Source organism: Myodes glareolus, chromosome 5, assembly GCF_982192425.1.
Source record: "Myodes glareolus chromosome 5, mMyoGla1.1, whole genome shotgun sequence".
Classification (NCBI taxonomy): domain Eukaryota; kingdom Metazoa; phylum Chordata; class Mammalia; order Rodentia; family Cricetidae; genus Myodes; species Myodes glareolus.
In genome coordinates this window covers 73561654-73584986 of record NC_142030.1, presented here as the reverse complement: position 1 = coordinate 73584986, position 23333 = coordinate 73561654, and the positions used below count along the sequence as shown (strand labels likewise).

General features: G+C 37.3%; 1 protein-coding gene across 2 annotated transcripts in view; it reads right to left on the bottom strand.

The window, feature by feature from the left end:
- Hmcn1 (hemicentin 1) overlaps positions 1 to 23333 on the bottom strand; it is a 439601-nt gene that overhangs the window by 166499 nt on the left and 249769 nt on the right. For both annotated transcript variants that reach the window (XM_048431021.3, XM_087906434.1), the window contains 10 exons: positions 19574 to 19768; positions 18514 to 18644; positions 18203 to 18350; positions 16054 to 16180; positions 14184 to 14338; positions 5608 to 5886; positions 4824 to 5105; positions 3071 to 3179; positions 2062 to 2231; positions 604 to 758 (listed from right to left, as the gene is read on the bottom strand). In XM_048431021.3, coding sequence (XP_048286978.3) covers positions 604 to 758; positions 2062 to 2231; positions 3071 to 3179; positions 4824 to 5105; positions 5608 to 5886; positions 14184 to 14338; positions 16054 to 16180; positions 18203 to 18350; positions 18514 to 18644; positions 19574 to 19768 — 1751 coding nt within the window. The remainder of the gene's footprint in view (positions 1 to 603; positions 759 to 2061; positions 2232 to 3070; positions 3180 to 4823; positions 5106 to 5607; positions 5887 to 14183; positions 14339 to 16053; positions 16181 to 18202; positions 18351 to 18513; positions 18645 to 19573; positions 19769 to 23333) is intronic.

The window sequence follows — 23333 nt, the reverse complement described above, 5'->3', positions numbered from 1 at the left end:
GTTTTAATGGTACTGGAGATGGAAACCAGGGCCTTGTGCATACTATACATCACCCTATCACTGAGATCCATCTCTAGCCTTTTCTGTATGTTGTTATTTTGAGATACAAAATCACTAACTTGCCTAGATTAGGCTAAAACTTGCTGAATCTTTCTTTGTAGTCAAGGTAGGTCTGAACTACAATCCTCCTGCCTTAGTCTCCAGAATAACTATACCATCAGGTCAGGTTATTTGTGATTTTTAAATACACAGGTTACTTGGGTTAGAAATCTATCATCTGTCTGCTAGGTTCCTAATTCTAATTCTCTAGCACATAATTAAATGCCAGAGGGCACAGTCAGCATGTGAGACAGAAATGATTTTTAGTCACTCGTAAGACAACAATTTTTGAAGGCATAAATCAAAATAAATACACCAACCCCTATACTAGGAGCTAAATCAGCAGGTTTTTTTTAATTTCATTGGGAAATAAGGAAAATATATTTTAGATAAATTTCTGCCAAATCTGTCCTATAAGAAAATCAATACTTAGGAAAAAATGAGATGATAGAATTAGCAAGACCTACATGCTGTCTTAATTTGGGTTCAGGGCCTTATACTCACTCTGAGGTTTCCTTGGGCAGTGTTCACAGGCTGGCCATCCTTCAGCCATGTAATGGATGGGTTTGGAATACCATTGGCTATGCATTGCAAGGTGACTGACTTGTATCTCACCACAGTCTTCTCGGGAAGGTCTGAGGACTTGATTGTTGGAGGAACTGGATAAAAAGAAGGGAGGGACAGAATGAAACCACAATCAAAGAAGTGCCAGCCTGAAGAGTATGTATGAGGCACCCATGCCTGAATGGGCAGCAGGAAAGGACTTCAGGGCTATATAAAGAAACTCTGGGCATAAAGTTGGGACATGCATGTGTGTGGTAGGTACAAGAGGAGGTATAAGGAGGAATGGGAGTGTCTAAGATCAAGTTATATTGTATGCATATATGAAATTCTCAAAGGATTAATAAAAACATATTTTAAATAAGTTTAAGGGAACTGAAATCTTAAAATTAGAAAATTAATGTATTTAACAAACAATGAAACAACTTCATCTCATGTCTAATCTATAATTTTTACTCATTTTAGATAAAACTCATTCTTAGTTCTGAGTTAGTTATTTGAATAGCCAAAATGTCCATATGGTTACTGCAACCTAACATGTATGTTTGGCTCAAACCCATTGGCTTATTTTCTCAGTTGATAATTACCATTCATTGCTCTGGAATGGCCTCATTAAACTAGTGCCAGATTCAAGCAGTATTTATGCACATGACTTTGTCCCTAGTAAGGCTGCCTGGACCTGGGGTCATAAGGTGATAAAAGCTGGGCTTGCCAGATTCTCTCTCAAGAATCTGGAATTGAAACTGAACTAGATTTGTCTGCATTCCATCATGTGACATGGAAAAACAAATTTTGGAAGAGAGTCTACAGAGACAGAGGGAAGAATGTAGTTGATTTTCACAGATTCTGTTCCTGGGCACTCCAAATGGCTCTTCAGTTTCTGGTTCCCATCCCTTCCTTCTCAAGTTCTCCTGGCAAGTGGGACACATAATGTCCTGGCAGAGATTTTCTCTTGTCATTAGATTCGTGGTCATAACCTTAATGTGCCAGTTCTGTGAATGCGCTTATGTTCCTGGATCCCACAATTATACCCTAAGCCTTGCTTCTGGAAAACACACTTCATAGGTACTCCTGTTTGGGTCAAATCCTTAAAGGTTGACATAACCCATTCACTTGGAAACTTTTGCCTTCCTCTTCTGTCATAGTCTAGTTCTGTCTTCACCCTTCACCTAGAAGACACTCACTAACCATTTACTATCACCTAATCTTATTCACAGGATACTTCGGATAAGTCTCTGCAACAGAAGATAATGTAAATCTGCTTTTTTTTTTTTTAACTTCGGTTGCCCTTTTCTCATTACTTTACACAATTCAAGACTTCTCTCTGCTCCTCTCTGAATTAGACAATAAATAAAGCCAGAATAGTTTAAAATGCAGTGCACCATCCCTTCCTTGGCATACCATGAACCGTCACTTCAAACTCCTTCCTGTGGTCCCCGGCAATGTTCGTTGCCACACACTGGTAAAGACCTGTGTCTGACACTTGAGCCTGAGCAACAACCAGTTTGCGTCCATTTAGTAAGATCTTCAGTCCATCTCTTTCATCAATTAACTGACCACCTTTTAGCCACCTGTAGAGAAAGACAAAGAGAAATCCAGATACATATTACAAATGAGCAATTTCCTAGAGGTTATTTGCGTGTTATATTTATTCTCTGCTACACATTCACCTAATGTCCTAATTAATCCTAATTAATCATTCTGTGAAATAGGATGTAGAAGAGAAGTAAAAAGGAAACATGGTCCCTCAGAGAGGTTGGCAAACAGCTGGCACACAATACTCTCTAATGAGTTCATTATCCTTCTAATAAATTGAGGTTACAGAAAGGGACAAATGATACTATTCACTGTAGTATTTAAATCATATTAACCAACAAAATGCAATGAGCTTCCAATGTTTGCAAATCAAATATTAAAATCAGAGTTTTATAGTTTTGTGGGCTATCACTTTATAATGTGTGAACTACAGTCAGTCAACTATTCTTTTGCATGTCTCATACCATGTTGTAAATGAAAATTGTATATTCAATAATGCTTTGACAATGTAGGAGGGAGACAAGACAAAACCTTCACATCTCTATAAAATTTCTGTTATTCTTTTTACTTAATAGTCTATTACACATATCAGTGCCTCAGGGAGGTCTAACATTAATAGTGCTAAATAGACTACATCTTCTGTCTGAAAAGATAATTTCTAAAAAAAAAATTATAAAGGATTTTCCCCAATTGTGCCAATATGTTTGCTTTCTGAGTACCAAGTACCAGCTGCCTTGTATATAGATAATATAATTTCCAAGAGGAATATGATTTTGTACTGATACTTCTCAATGTCAAAATCCTCCAGGACAACTCCAAAACATTTATATTAAAAAGCAAGAGAGGTATTTAGAAGACATACCAAAACGCTTACATGAGAGTTGGTGGGGGAGAGCCTGTGACTTGGCAATCCAGCTCCAGTAAGTTATTTGCCATCACAATCAAGTAAGATGTTTCATCTCCTCCTTCCACAGTTGGTGGTACTAGAAAGAAAAAAACAGACAGAAGGTAGCTGGCAAAGAAGTGCTTGTAGGAATAATTCCATCCTGACATCTCAGTAGTAACTTAGAAAATTGATGTTTTTCATGGGAATTTAATAATCAAGGGGATTTGAAATTGTCAATGCATTTTATACTAAGTACTTGCCATGATGATTGTCCTCCAGTCACTAGGAATTTTCTCTGACACACACTATGGTGCTGAAGATGCTATGATAATGTAAAGCTTATCCATATTTTATATTGTTTATTTTCAAAATAGCACCCATTTAAGAATCTTCTGGTTATAATTACAGAGTCTCAAGGTGGCAAGATGATTCCTCAAAGTCTAGAGACTATTCCCTGTAATCTAACACAGTGCTTATGACAGAAGAACACCTCTGACTCCTGCAGTCAGCAGTTGATAAAGTTATGAAAATGTCCTTGAAAGAACAAAGTGCATCTATTAAAATCCATGGAAGAGCTACATGAAATTTAGATTTAGATAGTGGGGACTCTATTGAGAAACCCACCACTTGAACAGATTAAAAAAGCCCACCATACATGAACTTAGACTGCATTATTACTACATGGCCATATGCAGATTAATAGAAATGGGTTAAATTCAGATGTATGAGTTAGCCAATAAGAAACTAGAACTAATGGGACAAGCAGTGATTTAACTGATACAGTTTCTGTGTGATTATTTCAGGTCTAAGCTAGCTGGGCAGCTGGGTACCAACATGCAGCCTACTCCAACAAATTGGCATCCAATGTGTGTGAACTCTGACTCTTTCAAGCAGGAGATCCGGTTACAGAGCATTTGAGTGGGGTTTGTGAGCAGACTGCTGCAGCTTGCTTAATGATAGCACAGACTGGCTGTGTGCCTGAGAATGGGGTTGTGGGCATGGCTGTCAGAGGCAGCAAACAGCTCTGCCATGCTGGGCTGGGCGGAGCAAGCAGACAGTACTGTTTATACCCAACTAATGGCGCAGCTTAAGTTTTTAAGAAGCGCTTAGCATTTTAAGAAGTGCTCTTGGATAGTAAAGAATTACAAATACACAGTAGGACAGATTCAGACATAAAAGACCTCTAAATGGGTCACAGTGTTGGATAAATGTACGTAGGCTTGGAAGAGAGAAGATAAAGAATATAGAGCGTTGGAAAAGAAGTAAATGGTTTTATAAAAGGGGGTAAAGTCTTTAAAGAGACAGAGTATAGATAGTCATAAATTAAAAGGAGTAAATAAGCCATATAAAAATGGAAAATTCACAGAGAGTTTGGATTATGTATATTATTGTGTTTTCTTTGAATTTTTTGACTGTGAAGGAGTTCAGTACAGAGAGACACCATGGAGCCGCCAGAGACAGACATGCTGAAACTTTGCTTATAGAACATGACCTCATGGTAATGCGCAAATTACTAGAAATGGGTTAAATTAAGATGTAAGAGTTAGCCAATAAGAAGTTAAAGCTAATGGGCCAAGCAGTGTTTTAATTATACAATTTCTATGTGATTATTTCAGGTCTAAGATAGCTTGGCAGCTGGGACCAACAAATGGTCTCCTCCAACATTATTACATACTGTGAAATTCATTCAACAATCCAATGCTGTGAATCTGACAATCCAGGCAGAATTATCCTTACTTACCTAAGACATCGACTTCATATTTGATTTCCCTTTCTCCTGCCACACTGGTAGCCACACATATGTATTGTCCCTGGTCAACTTCTAGAGCACTCAAGATTTCAAGTGTTTTTCCACCTGCTTCTATGTGGATGTTGTCACTGGCTTTCACAGGCACACCATCTTTTAACCATGTGAGAACGGGAGGAGGGTTGCCAGCAGCTTTGCACTCCAGGATCAATTTCTGACCAATAACAACTTGCTTATTTGAGGGTGTGGCCAAGTCACCTTCAATTATTGGAGGAACTAGGGAGAAAAAATAGTAACATTTCAGGTAATTCTTTTCTGAGCCATAAAAGAACATCTTAAGTAAATGAAAGGGAACCTTTCTCTCATATGCTTTAACTAGAGGAATTTCCTACATGCCTACAGCTTCCCTTTAAGCTGGTGAGGGAAGAATTTCTTGGTTCAACCAATCTATAACTATTCTAATTATTATGAGGTGCTCTAGACTATCAGGCTAACAAAAGATGAAGATCAAAGACCAATCTTAATACTAACCACTGCTTCACTTTATTGCTAAAAACAAAATACGTGAGATGCTCCAAGTTCCAAGGGGGAAGAGTTGGTTAAGGACTGAACTATGTTTAACTTTTGTAAATACCTTTTCCAAATTATAACAAATTCTTCATATTCTTATCTATATACAGTGGAACGCCCCCCCCCCCCCGCAAGCTTTCATGACTGAGAAAGCTGGATGTCAACACACCAGAAAGGCAATCAGGTAAGATAAGCTGTACATCCTTACCATAGATGTCAACACGGAATGATTTTTCAGCCATTCCAGCAACATTGGATGCATGGCATGTATATGTTGCTGAATCAGAGACCTGTGCTCTTGGAATGTGAAGAAATTGTCCTTTATCAATATAAAGTGCTTGTGAGCTGGATATGACTACCTGGCCATCCTTATACCAGGTAACGGTCGGCACTGGAAGCCCTCGGGTCTCACACTCCAGCTTAACTATGCTGTTGAGCAGTGCAGATATTTCTGTGGTAACATTCCCTCCTTTAATACTTGGTGGAACTACAAAAGATGTCAAAGCAAACGCAAGCTTAGCATCTGCATCACGCTAGTAAATGCTATGGTCACTAAAATTCTTAATTTAACAGCGAAGCATACTAATGACAGAAAGTCTGTGTCCTCAGCAGATGATTACTTCCCCCTCTGGTCCACACAGTCTCTAGCACCTTCTTTTCCAGTCTCGGCTTTCAGTAAACAGTCAAGTCACAGGTTCAGTTTCAGCGGCCCAAGGGATAGACCATATGGAACAACCAAGCAAGTAAGTACCAACAAACAAGGTGATCCAAACCAAAGCCGTATTTATAGGCACATTAAGTTCAAAAGTCATGCCGTAGGAAGAAAAGTGTCAGATGTTGTTGGGGAATATTATTTTCAGGTGTGTGACTTTGTTTACCCTGCATTTGTTTAACTCTTTGAAGCTGTGTTAATGTGCCTGTCTAAAACACCTGATGGGTTAATAAAGCGTTGAATGACCAATAGCGAGGTAGGAGCGAGAATAGGCAGGGCTGTCAGGTAGAGAGTATAAATAGAAGGAGAAATCTGAGAGGAAGGGAAGAAGAAGAAAGAGAACAAGGAGAAGAGGACATCAGGGGCCAGCCACTCAGCTGCCCAGCCACTCAGCTGCCCAGCCACTCAGCTTTCCAGCCACTCAGCCAGTCACAGAGTAAGATGGAAAGAAAAGTATACAGAAATAGAGAAAAATACAAGTCCAGAGGCAAAAGATAGGATAATTTAAGATAAGAAAAACTGGAAAGAAACAAGCCAAGCTAAGGTTGATCATTCATAACTGATAATAAGCCTCTATGTGATTTATTTGGGAGATGGGTAGTGCCATCCTTCCCAAAAAATAAAAATCAAAAGAGTAAAAAAATCACACAAGAAGATGTGGCACAATCTCATGCTCTCCACTCCCAAAACACAGAAGCACCTCTGAGTACTTTCAGGACCAATACTGGCAGCAGCTGTGGAATTCTATATGGAAGACATTATCTCTCCTACCCACTTGACATATCTAATTCATTTCTTTCTATCGTTATAAGGCTATAAATACTTATAAACTTATACTAGGGTATATAACCAATACTACATTAAATTAGGCAGTTTGTGCAACCCAAGCCCTCTTAGTTAGCTCCTTTAAAATACCCACTTCATCTTATTTTATTTTTGCACTTCCTTAATAGAGTGTTTTACTATTCACTCCACGTTTATCTTATATAATTCTGCACCTCTATAGAGTTAACTATTTCTCCAAGGAACCATGGATTCTTTTAGTAGAAAAGGATATCAGTTGAAAAATAAGATTCTGGTGCTAATAGAATAGCTTCACATTGTCTGGCAATCTCCCTGAGAATTACTTCAGAGTAACAGACACAATCCAAGTCATGGTCTACAGTATTTAAGAATGAAATTGAAAGTGGAATCATTTCCCTATAAGTACATCCACTTTGAACATAGGGACCAGACAACTTTCAAACAGACCAGGGAATGCAGAGTTAAGACTGTCAAATGTTTTGTTGGAAGGCAGTCACTCATTCATCTGTGTATTGGCCATGGCTACTTTCACTGAATAGTAGCAAAGGAGTTGCAAATAGCTACTCATGTGGTGTGCTCATTACTTCGACTGTTGCTCAGTGTATCTTAAATCTAGTGACATATTTGTATCTTGTCAGCATTTCCAATGCCATTAAAGTATTAATACATGTTTAATTTTATTACCAGTTCATGTTCTTCACGACAGAACAAGAAGAAAGGAGTGGCAGAGTGTGACATGGCCTCTCTTGCCCTAAGAGGCTGAGCATTATGTAGACTGGAATGATGCGGGAGAATTGTCTGTAATCTGTCAATCATGTTTTAAATAAACGCTGATTGGCCAGGCAGGACCTATAGGCAGGAAAACCAGACAGGAAGTAGAGATGATGCAATGAGAACAGGAGAATTCTGGGAAGCAGGAAGTTTCCTCTGCCATTCCTGCCCAGATCACCAAAGAAGCAACATGTGAGCTGATAGCTGAAAAAGGTACCAAGCCATATGGCTAACGTAGATAAGGATAATGGGGTAATATATGTTATAAGAGCTAATAAGTAGCCAGAGCTAAGGGCCAATCAGTTTATAATCTTAAGGAGTCCTGTGTGTGATTTTTCTCTTTGGGGCATGCCAACTGTGGGGTACCGGGTGGGACAGAGACCCCAACAAGCTGGCCTTCATGTTACACTGGAATGGCACAAACATCAACAAACTAACACCTATTCCAATATTCCTAAGTCAAAGAAAGGCAACATTTTGAAATACTAAAATATGCAAAATGAGATGTTTTAGCCTAACAATTTTTTTTTACATAAAAATCACAAAGATTAAAAAAAGGAGACTAAAACAAAGGAAGTTTCTAAGTAGCATGTTCGCCAACAAAGAAGGTCATTTTTCAATGGTGATATAATTAAATTAATTATGAGTACAGTAGCTGAAGAAATATATCAGAGAATATAAATTTGTTGATGATTGCTAGATCTTCAGTGAGAATAACCCAGGAAATGATGACTCTAGGGGCAAAATGAATAGTTAGTTTTAAAGGGAAGCTAATTCTGTCAGTATTTTTGCCTTTGACACTCTTCACAGATGCTACCAATACTCTGTTTGGGCTTATTTGGGAAGTTAATGCAAAGTTTGATGAAAGTGAAGAATTGGTCTCTAAGAATAATTTTTGCAGAACAAATACTGATAAAAATATATCCTCAGTGAAGTCCAAGCAACACTAACTGATGTAGAATTTGCTAAGATTTGTCACAATTGATGAGGGCAAAAAATATGTGAAGTAAGAAAAGAATTAATGAAGTATACAGAGCTTGAAGATGTGATGTTTAAACATGTGTTCCATGACTGTATTACTTCTCAGCAAGTGCTTTGTGAAGAATGGTTGTATGTTAATGAGCACCTAGTGTGTTGCATTTGCTGTTACAGATATGCATATCACGAGTCCCAAGACCATTTCTGAGACGGAGTTGCACATTTGAATATTGGTATAGTTTTATGTTCACTTAATAAGTTCAGGGCTGTGACTGAATTTTTTTTTCTGAATAAGAAGAGTCATGCTTAAATACTGTTAATAAATATTGCAGAGTTTGTGGAATTTGTTTTGCTTCAAATGGTGTTTTTAATTTAAAGTTGCAACATAAGACACTAACTATGCAAAGTAGCATTTTAACAGTTATTAGGTTCTTTCAAACTCACATAGTATACGGCTACTTAACACATTTCCCAGACTGTCAAAAGTTCAAACTAGAAGCGAGGCCTTTATTCATCCACAATTTTTTTTCCTTTTTTAAATTAGACTTTTTTTAAAATACCAATCCAAATTCCCACTCCTTCCACTCTTCCCATTCCCTCCACACATCCTCCCACCCCACTCCCATCTAATCCTAAGAGAGGGTAAGGCACTTTGTTTTGTGGAAAGTCCAAGACCCTCCCTACTACATCTAGGCTGATCAAGGTATACATCCAAAGAGAAGAGGATCCCAAAAATCCAGTACATGCAGTAGAGATAAATCCCAGGGCCACTGCCCATGGCCCCTCAGTCTGTCCCAGCCATACAACTGTAAGTCACATTCAGAGGAACTAGTTTGGTCCTATGCTTGTTCCTTTCCTGTCCAGCTGGAGTTGGTAAGCTCCCATTAGCTCACATAGACTGTTTCAGTGGATGAACCTTTCATGGAGAAGGAGAAAAGGAGGGAAGAAGGGGAGGATTGGGGGAGAACTTGAGGGAACAGGATAGTCGAGATGGAGGAAGGACAGATATTAGAGCAAGAAAAGAGATATCTTGATTGAGGGAGTGATTATGGGGTTAGCAAGAAACCTGGCTCTAGAAAAATTCCCAGGAATCCACAAGGATGACCCCAGCTAAGATCCTAAGCAATAGAGAAGAGGGTGCCCGAACTGACCTTGCTCTGTAGTTAGAATGATGATTATCTTAAATATCACCATAGAACCTTTGTCCAACAACAGATGGAAACAGAGGCAGAAACCTACATAAGAGCAATGGACTGAGCTCCCAAGGTCCAGTTGAAGAGTAGAAGGAATGAGAATATGAACAAAGAGGTCAAGACCAACCACAAATTTTTATTCTATCTTTTGTATCCAAACAATTGTTCTATAATGTTTGATACAAATGTGTAAGCTTCCAGATTCAAGACATTCCATTTATCCTTACAACCGAACCTTCCACATAGCTTTCAACTAGAATTGATAATTGTCTATTTGTAATGGCATATTAAAAATAAATATTAAAAAAAGATTGTGATAGGATGTTATAAATGCTCTCCTAGAAATGAATATACACAGTAAAAATCATGTTAAAAACTAATAACCGTATTGAGCAGAACACATTTTCAAAAATACAACAGATAAAATCTCATTACCAATCACCAATAGTAACATATGAATGTTTGTCATCAATTTGGATGACAGGGAAAATAGTCTATTTTGTGACCACTTCTCCAACTCCCCCCCACAAAAGATATTTTTGTCTGACTTGACCTTATGCAGACCTTGTGCATGCTGTCACAACTGCTGTGCATTCATTAGGGCAACTGCTCTATTCTGTCCAGAAAACACTGTTTTTAGAAGCTATTCACCACCACTGGCTTCAATTATCTTCCATCCTTACTTCAGGGAAGATCTCTCAGTCTTGTGGGGAGGAATGTAATATATACATTTCATTTAGCGATGAGCACTGCACAGTATTCTCTGTGTGCTGACCTGTTGATGGTCATCCTATTAATTGTCATCTACTGTAGGAAGCTTCTCTGAAGAGCCTTGAGAAAGGTATTGGTCTAGGGTATAGCATGTTTTAATACTATGTCTGCTTAGTAGAATACGATTGGATTCCATTGCATAGAGTGGGTCTTATATCCAAACAGAAAGCGATTAACTGGTTACTCCCATGATGCTACTGTTGCACAGTGGATAGGTATATCTTGTTAGGACAGTTGCTGTTAATATAGTTGACTGGGTTCACAACTGGGTGACATTAATAATTACTTTTCTCCTCTGGTATAATGCATAGCACCTTCCAGAATCTTAAAAGATAGCCCATAGGAACAAGGCTTCCAGGTCAGTATCAGGTTGATTAATCCATGTTATATGAATCAAGTATAAAGTGTCTTCAGCAATAGGGTCTTATCATCAAGTTTTGGAGAATAACTAAGAACATTAGCAATAACCTGTAATGTTTGGGGTTCTATGATAACCCACTGGCCAACAACTCAAAAATCAATAACCCATTCTTGGAAGTAGGATTTGTATTTGCTATCATGTGTTCAGTTGGGCATTGTCTACTATCATAGGGTAACTCCCTCTTTACATATGCATAATCATATCCTAGAAAGCTACTACAATAGTGTGTTTCCATATGATTTTTTCAAATTACACGCCCCCATTCTTTATGTTTACTCAGATGTAATGTTCACGCTCATTTCTATTGTTCATTCTCATGTGATGACATAAGCATGTAAATAAGGATAATCATCAAATTTAGGATAAAACATACTCTCAACTTGAAATCTGCATGTGCATTATTCACAGTTGTCTAGAGTACAACATTTGTGTTTTTTCATTTTGTGACATTCACCATTTCACAAACGAAATAAAGTAAGCGTAAAGGTACCACTGGAAGGTATAGGGCAGCTTGCTAGAAAAGAAAGGATACGGTTTCTCAAATTAGAATACTCAAAGCTTCTCAATACCACAATGCCTTTCAATCAGACAGTCCCAGAAGCCCTCTCTTCTGGGCGTGTGAGAACATCACACAGAGTGAACATGAGGATCCGAAACAAATCCAAGCTCCACAGAAACGGGAGTCTTATTGAAGTTTCAAACTATATTCACAATAGATTCTGGCAACAATACAACAGCCTGGGAAGGCACTGGGCTTGTTTCTATGGCTGGCTCTGGCAGGATGGCAGTGACAGTAATAATACTTTTGTTTAACTTGGCGTCTACATAGCTAATCTTTCAGTGATGGCACTTACATAGAGAACATGTCTTTTCATGACTGATTTCCCCAATAGGCTTCCGTTTTACACATAAGTGACTTAAAAATCTGCTTTAAAGACAAAATCTTTGATTCAAAAGAGATATTAAAACTTGAAATAGACACCTATATTTTATTTTATTTTTTAATATTTCTTTTTTTTACTTTCTTTTAATTTATCCTATGCATCTTTTGGATCATGTATCAAATTCCATTCATTTCCCCATCCATTCTCCATCCCAGGCACCACTACTTTAAAACTATGATTTTAAATGCAGTTATTAAGTAGAAATCAAACTATATTTGAGGTAGGTGTGATGGCACACAGTGGCACTCTCAACACTAGTAATCAGAGGCAGGAGGATCACCATGAGTTTTAGGCAAACTTGGCCTAAGAGTGAAGCCCTGTTAGAAACAAAGAAAGAGAAGGAAGAAAGGAAGTGAGCTAAATCTTATACATATATATTAAGTTTTAAAGCAATGGTATTGCTAAACAGACAATGATGAAAAGCATATATTGAACACTTACTAAAAGCCAAATAAAACTTTTGTAGCATTTTATCCTAGGACTAACACTGTTATATGGGCACTATTACTAAATCATTAAGAAAATGAAAACTCAGAAGGGCAAAAAAAAAAAAAAACCTCTACATGAAGCCGCAAAGCTGGTAAGTGGCAGAGCTTGGGTCCAAACACAAGTTTCTCTATCTCTAATCCCATATTCTTGTTAATTACTGAAACTGCTACTCATTAAAAACATAACTTAAACCACATATGTAATTTTAAATTCTCTAAAGACCACATTGAAAATAAAAGGAAACCAAGGAAGTTAATTTTAAGAATATATTTTACTTAGTCCAATATATCTAAAATATAAGTTTAGAATAAATCATAAAATTATTAACTCGATATCTCATATAAGGCATCATACCATCATTGATACCTGGTATACATTTTATTCTTACAGCACCTCTCAGGCTGGACTAACTGCTCACTACCATCATATAACTGCTGGTTACTTCAGTCATTTGAACAATGTCTTTAGAGCTGTCTATATCAGACAACACAGTGAAGGCATGCAAAACAGAAGTCTATTATTATGACGTCTAGAATACTTAGCAGTAAATGTCTAACAAGCAAAATCTTCTAACTGAGCAAACACAAGGCAGTGATAAGTGATATGAAGAAAAGAATGAGTATAATATAATATAATGAAAACGAAGTGACTGCTTTGGATTGAGAAGGTCCTGTGCAGAGGCAACCCTGAAATACATGAGTCTGTCCTTGAGTTCTCTACACTGTGTGAAAAAGGGTGATGATATTGCAGTGAGCAGAGCCTTGCAACGCATTGCTAAGAACCACTAACATAAAGTTCTACTCTAGTCTACGATGGAAGTTGTTCTATGTGTCACGGCATAGCATTCATGTGCTTACCTAAAGACTCCAGTCATGAAAATGACTTTGACAGCTGCCTTAATTGATGGGTGAAATTTTTAGTGAAAATCAGGCTTACATTATTTGATGTTTTGAATGAGAATGGACCTGATAGGCTCAATATTTGATTGCTTGGTCCTCAGTTTGGGGAACTGTTTGGAAAGGATTAGGAGGTGTGGCCTTGTTAGAGGAGGTGTGTCCCTGGGAGTGGGCTTTGAAGTTTCAAAAGCCCACGCTATTGAAGTTTGCCCTCTCTGCTCCAGTACTATTGTTACTCTCTGCCTGCTGCCACATCATGATGGTCATTGACCCCTTGTAACTGTAAGCACCAAATTAAATATTTTTTTATAAGTTGCTTTGATAATGGTATTTTGTCACAGCAATGGGACAATAACTAAGACACATTATTTCTGATAGAGATTAAATGGGAAAAATAGAACAACACATGGCATTAAAGATATTGTCAGGATAAAAACTAAGACGAATAAATATATAACAATCAAACTGCTAGTATACTATTTGCTTTGGTGTATTTGTACACTTCTTAAAGTAATTCTTTCTAATTTTTCAAGGACATAGGCATTATATGTATGCTTTTACTAATCACTTAGAGAATGCCTTCCTATATCAAAACTGCTACATGATCTGAATAAATCCACAGATAAGGATAAATTGCATTAAAAAGCTGAATGTATTGTTATAGTTTAAAACATTAAGGTAAACTCCTTCTCTTTATTTGACTAGGATTCCAAAGTATTCAATAAGGAAGGAAAGGACATAAATACTAGAGTAAACTTGAGTTTTCCGTTTCTGCCGTTAACACCATGGGGAAAGTCACACCTACCATAGACAGTCAGTTTTATATCTTTGGCTTGCTTGCCCGCTGCATTAGACACGGCACATTGGTAGCGCCCCTTGTCACTTCTCCGTGCATTCCTCAGATGTAGATTCTGTCCTGTGTCTGAAAGTTCAATGTTGGGATCTCCCAAAAATAAAGGTCTAGGAAGAAATTTATTTCATAGATCCATTTTAATTTCCTCATGTTTCCTTTGTTATTAATTACAAAAATATTACATAGTATGAGATTAAACTATTACATAGTATGTGATTAAAATATGAGGCAGATTTTATTATAAAAATACAGTGTGATTAGCATTCCTATTCAAAAACTAAATGTATTAAACCATATTACTAATGGAACTGGGTAACTGCTGCTTTGAGATGAAAGTCGTTCTCACGTTGATCTTTAATTATTTATGTACAGCATTAGGAACTAAGAGGGATTGTCATTTGCTGCATTCACTCTTCCACTGTTATTCTTCTTACTCATTTGAGATTTTTGATTTAATGTAAAATTTCTATTATTAAGTGGATAATTAGAGTTTGATGATGTTTCATCAGAATCCCAGAGCAAGGGTTAATAAAAATGTGAGGTTATTACTTGCTAATGATGCTGACTATGCCACTCTTTCTAAAACGCGGAACGCATATGAACGCTATATAACCATAAATATTGAGAGCATTTATTCCCAAAGAAGCTTACATACATTTTCCAGGGAAGTCTGTTTCTAAGATTCACCATCTACTGCTGTAACATGCTCACTTTGTGTTATCAGCAGCAGTGTTGTTTGAATACTTGACAAATCTTAATTAATAAAGTCTATGATCTCCCAAGGATCATTACTTTAAAGTCCCTTTTGCCATGGCAATGTGGCAGAGAATATCAGCAAATGAGCTTAATGCTGGACATGCATGGTCCCGTCCTGTCTTGTAGAATGGAGATATGATACCTGCATCATAGCATCTGAGCACTGCCATTTTAACACATCAAACTCCTCTAAGGATTCTGCTTAACAATCTCTCCAGTACTATAACCTGCCTTCCCATATCCAGACAACCCTTGACATTTTCAAACCTTTATTTTTAAAAATGACCTATGAATATGTTGAACCAGCCCTGCATCTCTGGGATGAAGCCTACTTGATCATAATGGATAATTTTCCTAATGTGTTCTTGGATTCGGTTTGCCAGGATTTTGTTGAGAATTTTTGCGTCGATGTTCATGAGTGAGATTGGCCTGTAATTCTATTTTTATGGTTGTGTCTTTATGTGGTTTTGCTATCAGGGTAACTGTAGCTTCATAAAAAGAATTTGGCAATGACTCTTCTGTTTCTGTATTGTGAAATACATTAAGGAGTATAGGTATTAGCACTTCTTGGAAGTTCTGGCAGAATTCTGCATTGAAACCATCTGGTCCTGGGCTTTTTTTGGTCGGGAGGTTTTTGATAACAGCTTCTAATTCTTCGTGACTAACCAGTCTATTTAGATTGTTCACCTGGTCTTGATTTAACTTTGGTAAATGGTACTTATCTAAAAACCAGTCCATTTCTTGTACATTTTCCAACTTTGTGGCATATAAACTTTCTCTTCATTTAAATCTGTTTTTTACTATTAATATTTGTGCACAGGATTTTTGTATGCAATAATTATATATCAATCTGTTTCTATAATAAATCCCCAAATTTATAGAAAGCTTTATCATTTGAAAAATTAAAGATATTATAAGACCTTTTTAAAAGCAATGCTATTTCTCCTTCATGGTCATTTAATAATGTTGTGATTTTAAGGCAACTAAAGGGGAGCTAAATCTTACACACTCACACATCTGTTTCTTATGAATTGCACTCTCAAACAGATACAGACAAGAAACTCACTTGCCATCCTTGAACCAGTGAATAGCAGGGAAGGGCGTGCCTCTGACATGGCACTGCAGAGTGATGTTGTGGTTAAGAACAACTGAGACATCATTTGGGAAGCTGGCACCTATTATGCTGGGTGGAACTTGAACAAAGACATTTTATCATAAAATACGTAACTTAGCAAAAAGACCATGGGAAGAAAGAGGCAATTAGTGATTATCAAAGCATTTCAACAATAATGTCATAAATAAAATATCCCACAATAGCTTCCTTTCATGTCACACTGTGTGCCCAAATGTTCAGTTTAAATCCAGGAATATTTTCATGAAATCTTGTTAGCAGGACAATAACCGACACGTATAATAAGACAGAAGTCATTTGAGACTCATGGAATGTAATAGAGCAGCAAAGTTTATATGATCCAATGTATTATTAATGTACATTTCAGATGGAGGATAATTTCAGATGGACAATGTCAATTTCATATGGTTCAAATCCTAATACCATGTCATATCTACCTTACTCTTTTTTGAAGAATGCCTATATAAAACTTGGTATGAGTAAGTTATACAATATGAAAAAGGCTATACTCATTCTTAATCTTTGGGATAATACAAATGAAAGTGTTCTTGTATATTTTCCTCACTATATTTTCCTCTCTCTTTTATATCATATTAAGTGATCTGACATTCATCTTCAGAAAATTATTAGATAGTACAAGGTTTCAGTGGGGAAGAGGTATAGCATAATAAGATATTTATATAAAGACCTCACTGGTTGCAGAGTGAAGAATGTATCAGACTGAGGAAGAGTGTGTGTAGAAAGGAAGTTAAGGGGCTATGATAAAGAAAATATTCCTTCACCATGGAATGGAAAGAAATAGATGATTAGAAAGTAGACACAGAAGGGCATGGGTAAATTTCAGGAGCTCTGGAGAAAGCAGGGGAAGGTTAGAGATGCAGGCTACTCAGAGACCACAGCACTGACTGGAGAAAGATGTCATTAGGATCTTTTAGTTTGATATAGCACCAAAATATTCAATAACACATAAAGAAGCTGTTAAAGCCAACATACTAAGGATATATGAACATCACAGCACACATCCATAATCCTAAAATTAGGAGGTCAAGGCAGGAAGATTGTGAGTTTGAAGCTGCCTGGGATATTAGTGAGACTCTCTTAAGATAACATAAAAGCTTAAGAAGTAGAAGGAAATGTAAAAAGATTGTAAGGTGAAAACCAGATATTTTTCCTAGTGTTCAAGGAATTAAAAGCTAGAGCTGACATTTGGGACTCATCAGCACACAGATGGACTTCAGGAGGGAGGGAGTGTCAGGAGAAACAATGTCAAGATGGATGATAGAAAAATTGCTGAGGTTTCGCTAAATGGCCTGTGGTTAAATATAAATATAAACATAGGAAAAAGAAGCATAATGTAGTTCAGGTTTGGGGGAGAGAAAGGGAGTTGATTATTTTTGTATTGATGAATGATAATTTTTATGAACACATTGCATCTAGGCTTCATTTTCACGACAAATACCAATTATATACCTATTTTGATAATAAAATGTTGAAAAGAGAAAGTCATTTATTGCAAAGTGAATTTATAATGTCAAATATAATTTTAGTAACTAAAAATTAAATTAATGACACCGTTAAAATTATTTGTATCACAGTCTAGCGTGGTGACTACCAACTTTCAGAATTCCGTTCCTGCCACAAAAGCACATTTAATACTCTCAGAATTCTCTTTCTCTGATCTCAACCAGGGCTTATTTAGCTCCTGCAGCTAATGAGATTACAGTGGAAATGCTTGCATGACCATTTTCCAGTTCAAGCATCCTGCTAGCTGCAGGAGATGTATGTACCATGATTGCATTGCACTATGCTGCACAGCTATTACTGTACCCAAGCACTTCTCTCTGTAGCTACTGCTTAGAGAAGCATCTCTTAACAAACACTGCACTGCTTTTAAGTCGATGACACCTTGGAGTATATAAGTCAAGGTCATCTTTATATGATAAATAATTAAAATTAAAACCAACATAGTGAAGGAGTACCATAAATGGTATTTCTCCTATTAATTTATTTCTTTATCTCTCTGTTTTGCTATACAGTAAGAAATGTATCTAACTTGTAGGTTTGTTTTATAAGTTTTCCTTACCTAGAACATTGACACTAAAGTACTTCTGAGCAGTTCCTGCAATATTAAGTGCTTTGCAGGAGTATTTTCCCGTGTCCTCTGCAGATACTTTAAAGAGTTTTAGTGTCTTCCCATTGTTCACGATCTGAACAGTACTGCTTTCTGTCACCTGCATGAGACAAACTATTGTTATTTCCAAAGCTAATAAAACTCCACCATTAGGAAAGAAGAGCCCCATTTGATACTACTGAGAAGAAATTAACATCTGCACAATTTATTTCAGGTATAGAGGCTGGGGACTGAGCATACTGTGCACAGATATCTCCATTTACCTGGATATCGTCTTTATACCACGAAATGACAGGTGAGGGAGTTCCTTCTACTTCACAGTAGAGACTGGTCAGTTGGTTTACCAACACGGACACATTTGTCAAATGTTCCTTATCTTTAATTGCTGGTGGAACTGCAAAAGAGAGGCGTCATGACTAGATAGCCTTGGAATCAACAGCAGCTTCCAAGTTTCTCCATAAAGCCCATTTAAAAAGAAGCTTCAAATGGAAATGATGGCACAAAATGTGTCAACTCACACATCCATAAATAAAAACCCTATGTAATGCTTTTTTGTTGGTGTTTTAAGTTCAGATGAAATTTAGGATAACTCTAAGAAAGAACATTCCACATATTGAAAGTTGAGGGGATTAATTTAAGAAATATAGTACTTGTTATTTGACTGGTGAAAGTGAATGTCACAGTGTCTTTGGAAGCCATTGACAACAAAATCTAAAAATCCCATGCCCTTATAATAGGATGCAAGTAAACAGTTTTTAGTGAAAGTTTAAATAACTGTAAATATTTGGTAACAATCTGAATACTTATCATCAGCAGAGAAAAGCTACATCATATCAACTCATCCAATGAGATGTTAGAGATAACAGTTAAGGACCTAGACTAATTCACAAGATAGATTGATCAATGAAATAACCCAGGTCTAGAGAGTAGGCATAATATTCCATCATATATATTCTTTTCATAAGGTTTTCATACTTATTTGTGCCTTAAGACAATCTCTAAGAAGTCATACACATAGTGAGTGTGAACTGGCTGTTTCCCTCTGGAGAATGTATGAAAATGAATGACCTATCAGGATGAGTAGGCTTTGTGCTTCATCCTTATCTCCTATTTGAACTTTGAGAGATGTAAAGCCACAACCAAAAATTAAATGAAAATATGAAGAATAAATAAATATGAACCAATATCCAATCTTCTGTTTGATAGTAATATATTCACATTATTATTAAGCCATAATATATTTATTAAATGACTTAAATATGAAAAAGTTTGGAAGACCAATATTTTTAGCTATTTGTTTTTCACATTTTGATCTACATTTACCATTAACTTTGAGGTGGTACTTCCTTTCTGTGGTCCCAGCTTCGTTGATGGCCACACAGATGTACTCGCCATTGTTGTGTGGTGTGAGAGAAGCAATCACCAACAGTGCACCATCCTCCAAGACAGAAACACCAGGCTCTTGCCCCGTCAGCTCTCTACCATTGTGTAACCACTTGATGGTTGGTTTAGGAGTACCTAAGTAGGAAATTAAAGCCTCTTTATAACAAAATTAGAAAAAATGGTAAAAAAATCAAATATATCAAGAACAGATAAACTTCCTGCTATAACCATCATGTGTATCTAAGGCCTGTGAGACTTTCAGGATAAATGTGAAGGGACTACAATTAATGGTGGTTAATGACTCTAGCTACTGATCAGTCTTCAGACCTGTGACTTCTAGCTGATCAAAGCTGCTTTTAATCAGAAAACTCAAAGTATAAGCAAAATATTTTTCCTGGTGAGTTTACTACAGTGACCAGAAGTGAAATAAAAAAATGTTCATTCATCAAATTGACAAGATATAGAGGAAGACTGGGAGTGAAGTAAAAGTTGAGCAAAGATGTGTCATTGCTACAGAAATCATCAGGAGCCCACCTAGCCAAATAGAGTGCATAAGGAGTGTGTAGAAATTGAGGCCTATGGTTAATGTGGGAAAAGGCTTCTACTGCCTATGTATACTTTTCAATATCTTATCTATTCATCAAAAGACAAGAGTTCAAGCCTTTAAAATAAGTAAACAATGCAATGAGAAAAAATATTTTCCCAGATTTATTTATGAATAACAGAGTAAATGGAAGTAACATGCTTATGTATAAAAATGATAAAAACTGTATTAGAATGCATATCAAAGCCAGAGGGGATATTACAGACAGAAAGACAGTAGCAACTGTGTTGTGAATGTTTTATTTGGAAAAAAATGTAAGTGGCACTATTCTAAACACCTAAAAACTTGATGAATTTCTATAAAGAAGACAAGTCACATTAAACAAAACCAATTCATAAGATGCTGTTGGGTAATAAACATATTAGAAGTAGTACATACTATAATGGTTTGTCCTGTCCCTTTAAGAGACAAGCCCCACCCACTCCCTTCCCCATCCACTGAGGCAAACAGATTGTCCTTCCTGCTTGCAGCTTGAGTCTCTCTCTCTCTCTCTCTCTCTCTCTCTCTCTCTCTCTCTCTCTCTCTCTCCCCCACTCTCTGCTTTTCTCCCCTTTCTCTTCTATAACCCACTAAATAAATATCCAACCTCACTCTGCATGGTGTGCCTATCCCTCTCTGTCTCTCAGCTGCTGGGGCTGCAGCTTCCTGCTTGGGACTTGCTGCCCCTCAATGCCCAGTGCAGCCACTTGGGGAACTGCGTTGTCCCTGCCTGAAACTGGCTGCTCTCAGGACCCATTGCCCGCTGCCTGCTGCCACTTCAGAAACCTGCAGCATTTTACTTAGACCATAACACATACAATTCAAGATAAGGTCAAAAGAATGGCAGAAATAGATACAATGTACTGGTGAAGCTAAACTCAATATTAATCAATGCCTTATAAAAGTGATAATGGAAAGCATATTCATAAAACTGAAAAATGAGAAAAATGAAAAAAATCCGTCTATTTAATCTCTACTATTGTAAGGTTTGACCAATGTGGAAGACAGTAAAACTGATGGTCTTCAGTCATCTGTTCATGTTCTCAGGGAAATCCAGAGGTTATAATCATTTTACTTTATCCCATGTGGAGGCCCCAAAAGGCCAAAGGTTGGAGAGTTGGGACTCCTTTCTAGTTCCTTCAAGGTTATTGTGCTTCACCTCAGACAAAAGTCCCACCTATTTGTAACTCAGAGAGTTCTGCTTTCTCAAGGTAATTGTCAACAAGTGTGGCTAATTGTCAGACTAGGCACTCCTGAAATCGGGAAGTAGTTTGTTCCTACCTCAAACAAAAGTCTGAAGATCCAACAATGTTCCTGTTCCCTTTATGGAGATCACTTGGGATTTCACTCAGGGAGTAGTTGGTCCATAGAACTTTTTGGTCTAGGGTGTAAGATTTGTTTCGTTCTAGCAACAGAATGTTTAACTACAAATGTAGCCCGTGACTTTCAATTGGTATGTTCATTTCCTTGTATCATGTTAATGTGGTCTTTTGTTTTACTCTTACCTTTTGGAAACAAGGGTATTTTAAGCAGTTGGAAATTAAATGTGGGCTAATTTTCAGTACTCACTGGAATTCCCTCCTGATACTACTCTCTATATGTTTCTCCGTTTTATTATTTTCATTCGAGTCTTCATATTCTTTACTATATTTCTAATCCCCATGAGCTTACCCTGATGAGAGGTATTTTTGTCGAGGTTGGTCCCCAACAATCCCACTCTTTCCTTTGTAGACAACAATAAGACGTAACAAGTAACATTTATTGAAATAATATGAAAAAAATTAATGGACAAACAAAGCAAAGGAAATCAGAGCACTGTCTTCTATCTACAAGTACTAAAATAACTATTATCAAGAAGAAATCCTTAGCAAAAGCAACAAAAGGTGATTTGGGGCCAGGCGCTCACATTTTTAATCCCAGCACTTGGGAGGCAGAAGCAGGTGGATCTCTTGTGAGTTCAAGGTCAGCCTGGTCTACAAGAGCTAGTTCCAGGATGGGCTGCAAAGCTACAGAGAAACCCTGTCTCAAAAAACAAAAAGGGTGATGTGGGATGTTTTTCTGTTTATGTGTTGCTTTTATTGGTTGATGAATAAAACTGTTTTCCCAATGGCTTACCAGAGTAAAGCCAGGTAGGAAATCAGAAGAGAGAGAGAGAGAGAGAGAGAGAGAGAGAGAGAGAGAGAGAGAGAGAGAGAGAGAGAGAGAGAGAAGGTGGAGTCAAAGAGATGCAATGTAGCCCAAAAGGAGTAACATGCCACATCAGTAAGCTACAGCCTAGTGGCAATACACAGATTAGTAGAAATGGGTTAATTTAATAGGTAGAGCTAACCAATAAGAAGTCTAAGATATTGGCCAAACAAATGTAACTGATAATAAGCCTCAAAGTGGATATTTCATAAGCTGAAGCTGCTTTGGGAACAGGCAGGTGGAGAAAAACTGGTCTGGGGTACCAGTGGTCAGAGACTACATCTAGTTACAAAATGGTGGGCCAATGAGATGGCCCTTGCTCTGAAGTCTGAAGACAGACTTTGATCCCCAGAACAACAGAAGGAGAGACCCGACTCCTCAAAGTGGTACACACACACACACACACACACACTACAAAGAAAAATCATCTATTTTTAGATGCACCCAAGAACACTATTTCAGAAGGACATGAGAACCTAAGAAAAGATGGTTACTTTGCAGAAATGGGAAGTCAAGAAAGCTAACGAGAGTAAGGGATCCAAGCAGACTGAAAAGCAGCTATGCCACAGGTAAGGTCAAGGGGCAACAGACACCACAGGACCTATATGAACTCACACTATTCTGAAGATGCCTTTTCTCTAGGTTCTGCCTCTCTAGTTCTCAATGGCTCTGAGAACTATTACTGATAAGCTTTCAGATATCTAACAAAATCGACTTCAAACTAAAATCAATCAGAAGAAATGGAGATGGACATTTCATACTCGTAACTGGAACAATTCATCAGGAGGAAGTCTCAATCCTGAATATCTATGCTCCTAATATAAAGGCACCCACATATGTAAAAGAAACTCTTCTAGAACTCAAGGCGGTCATCAAACCACATACACTAATAGTAGGAGACTTCAACACTCCTCTCTCACCAATGGACAG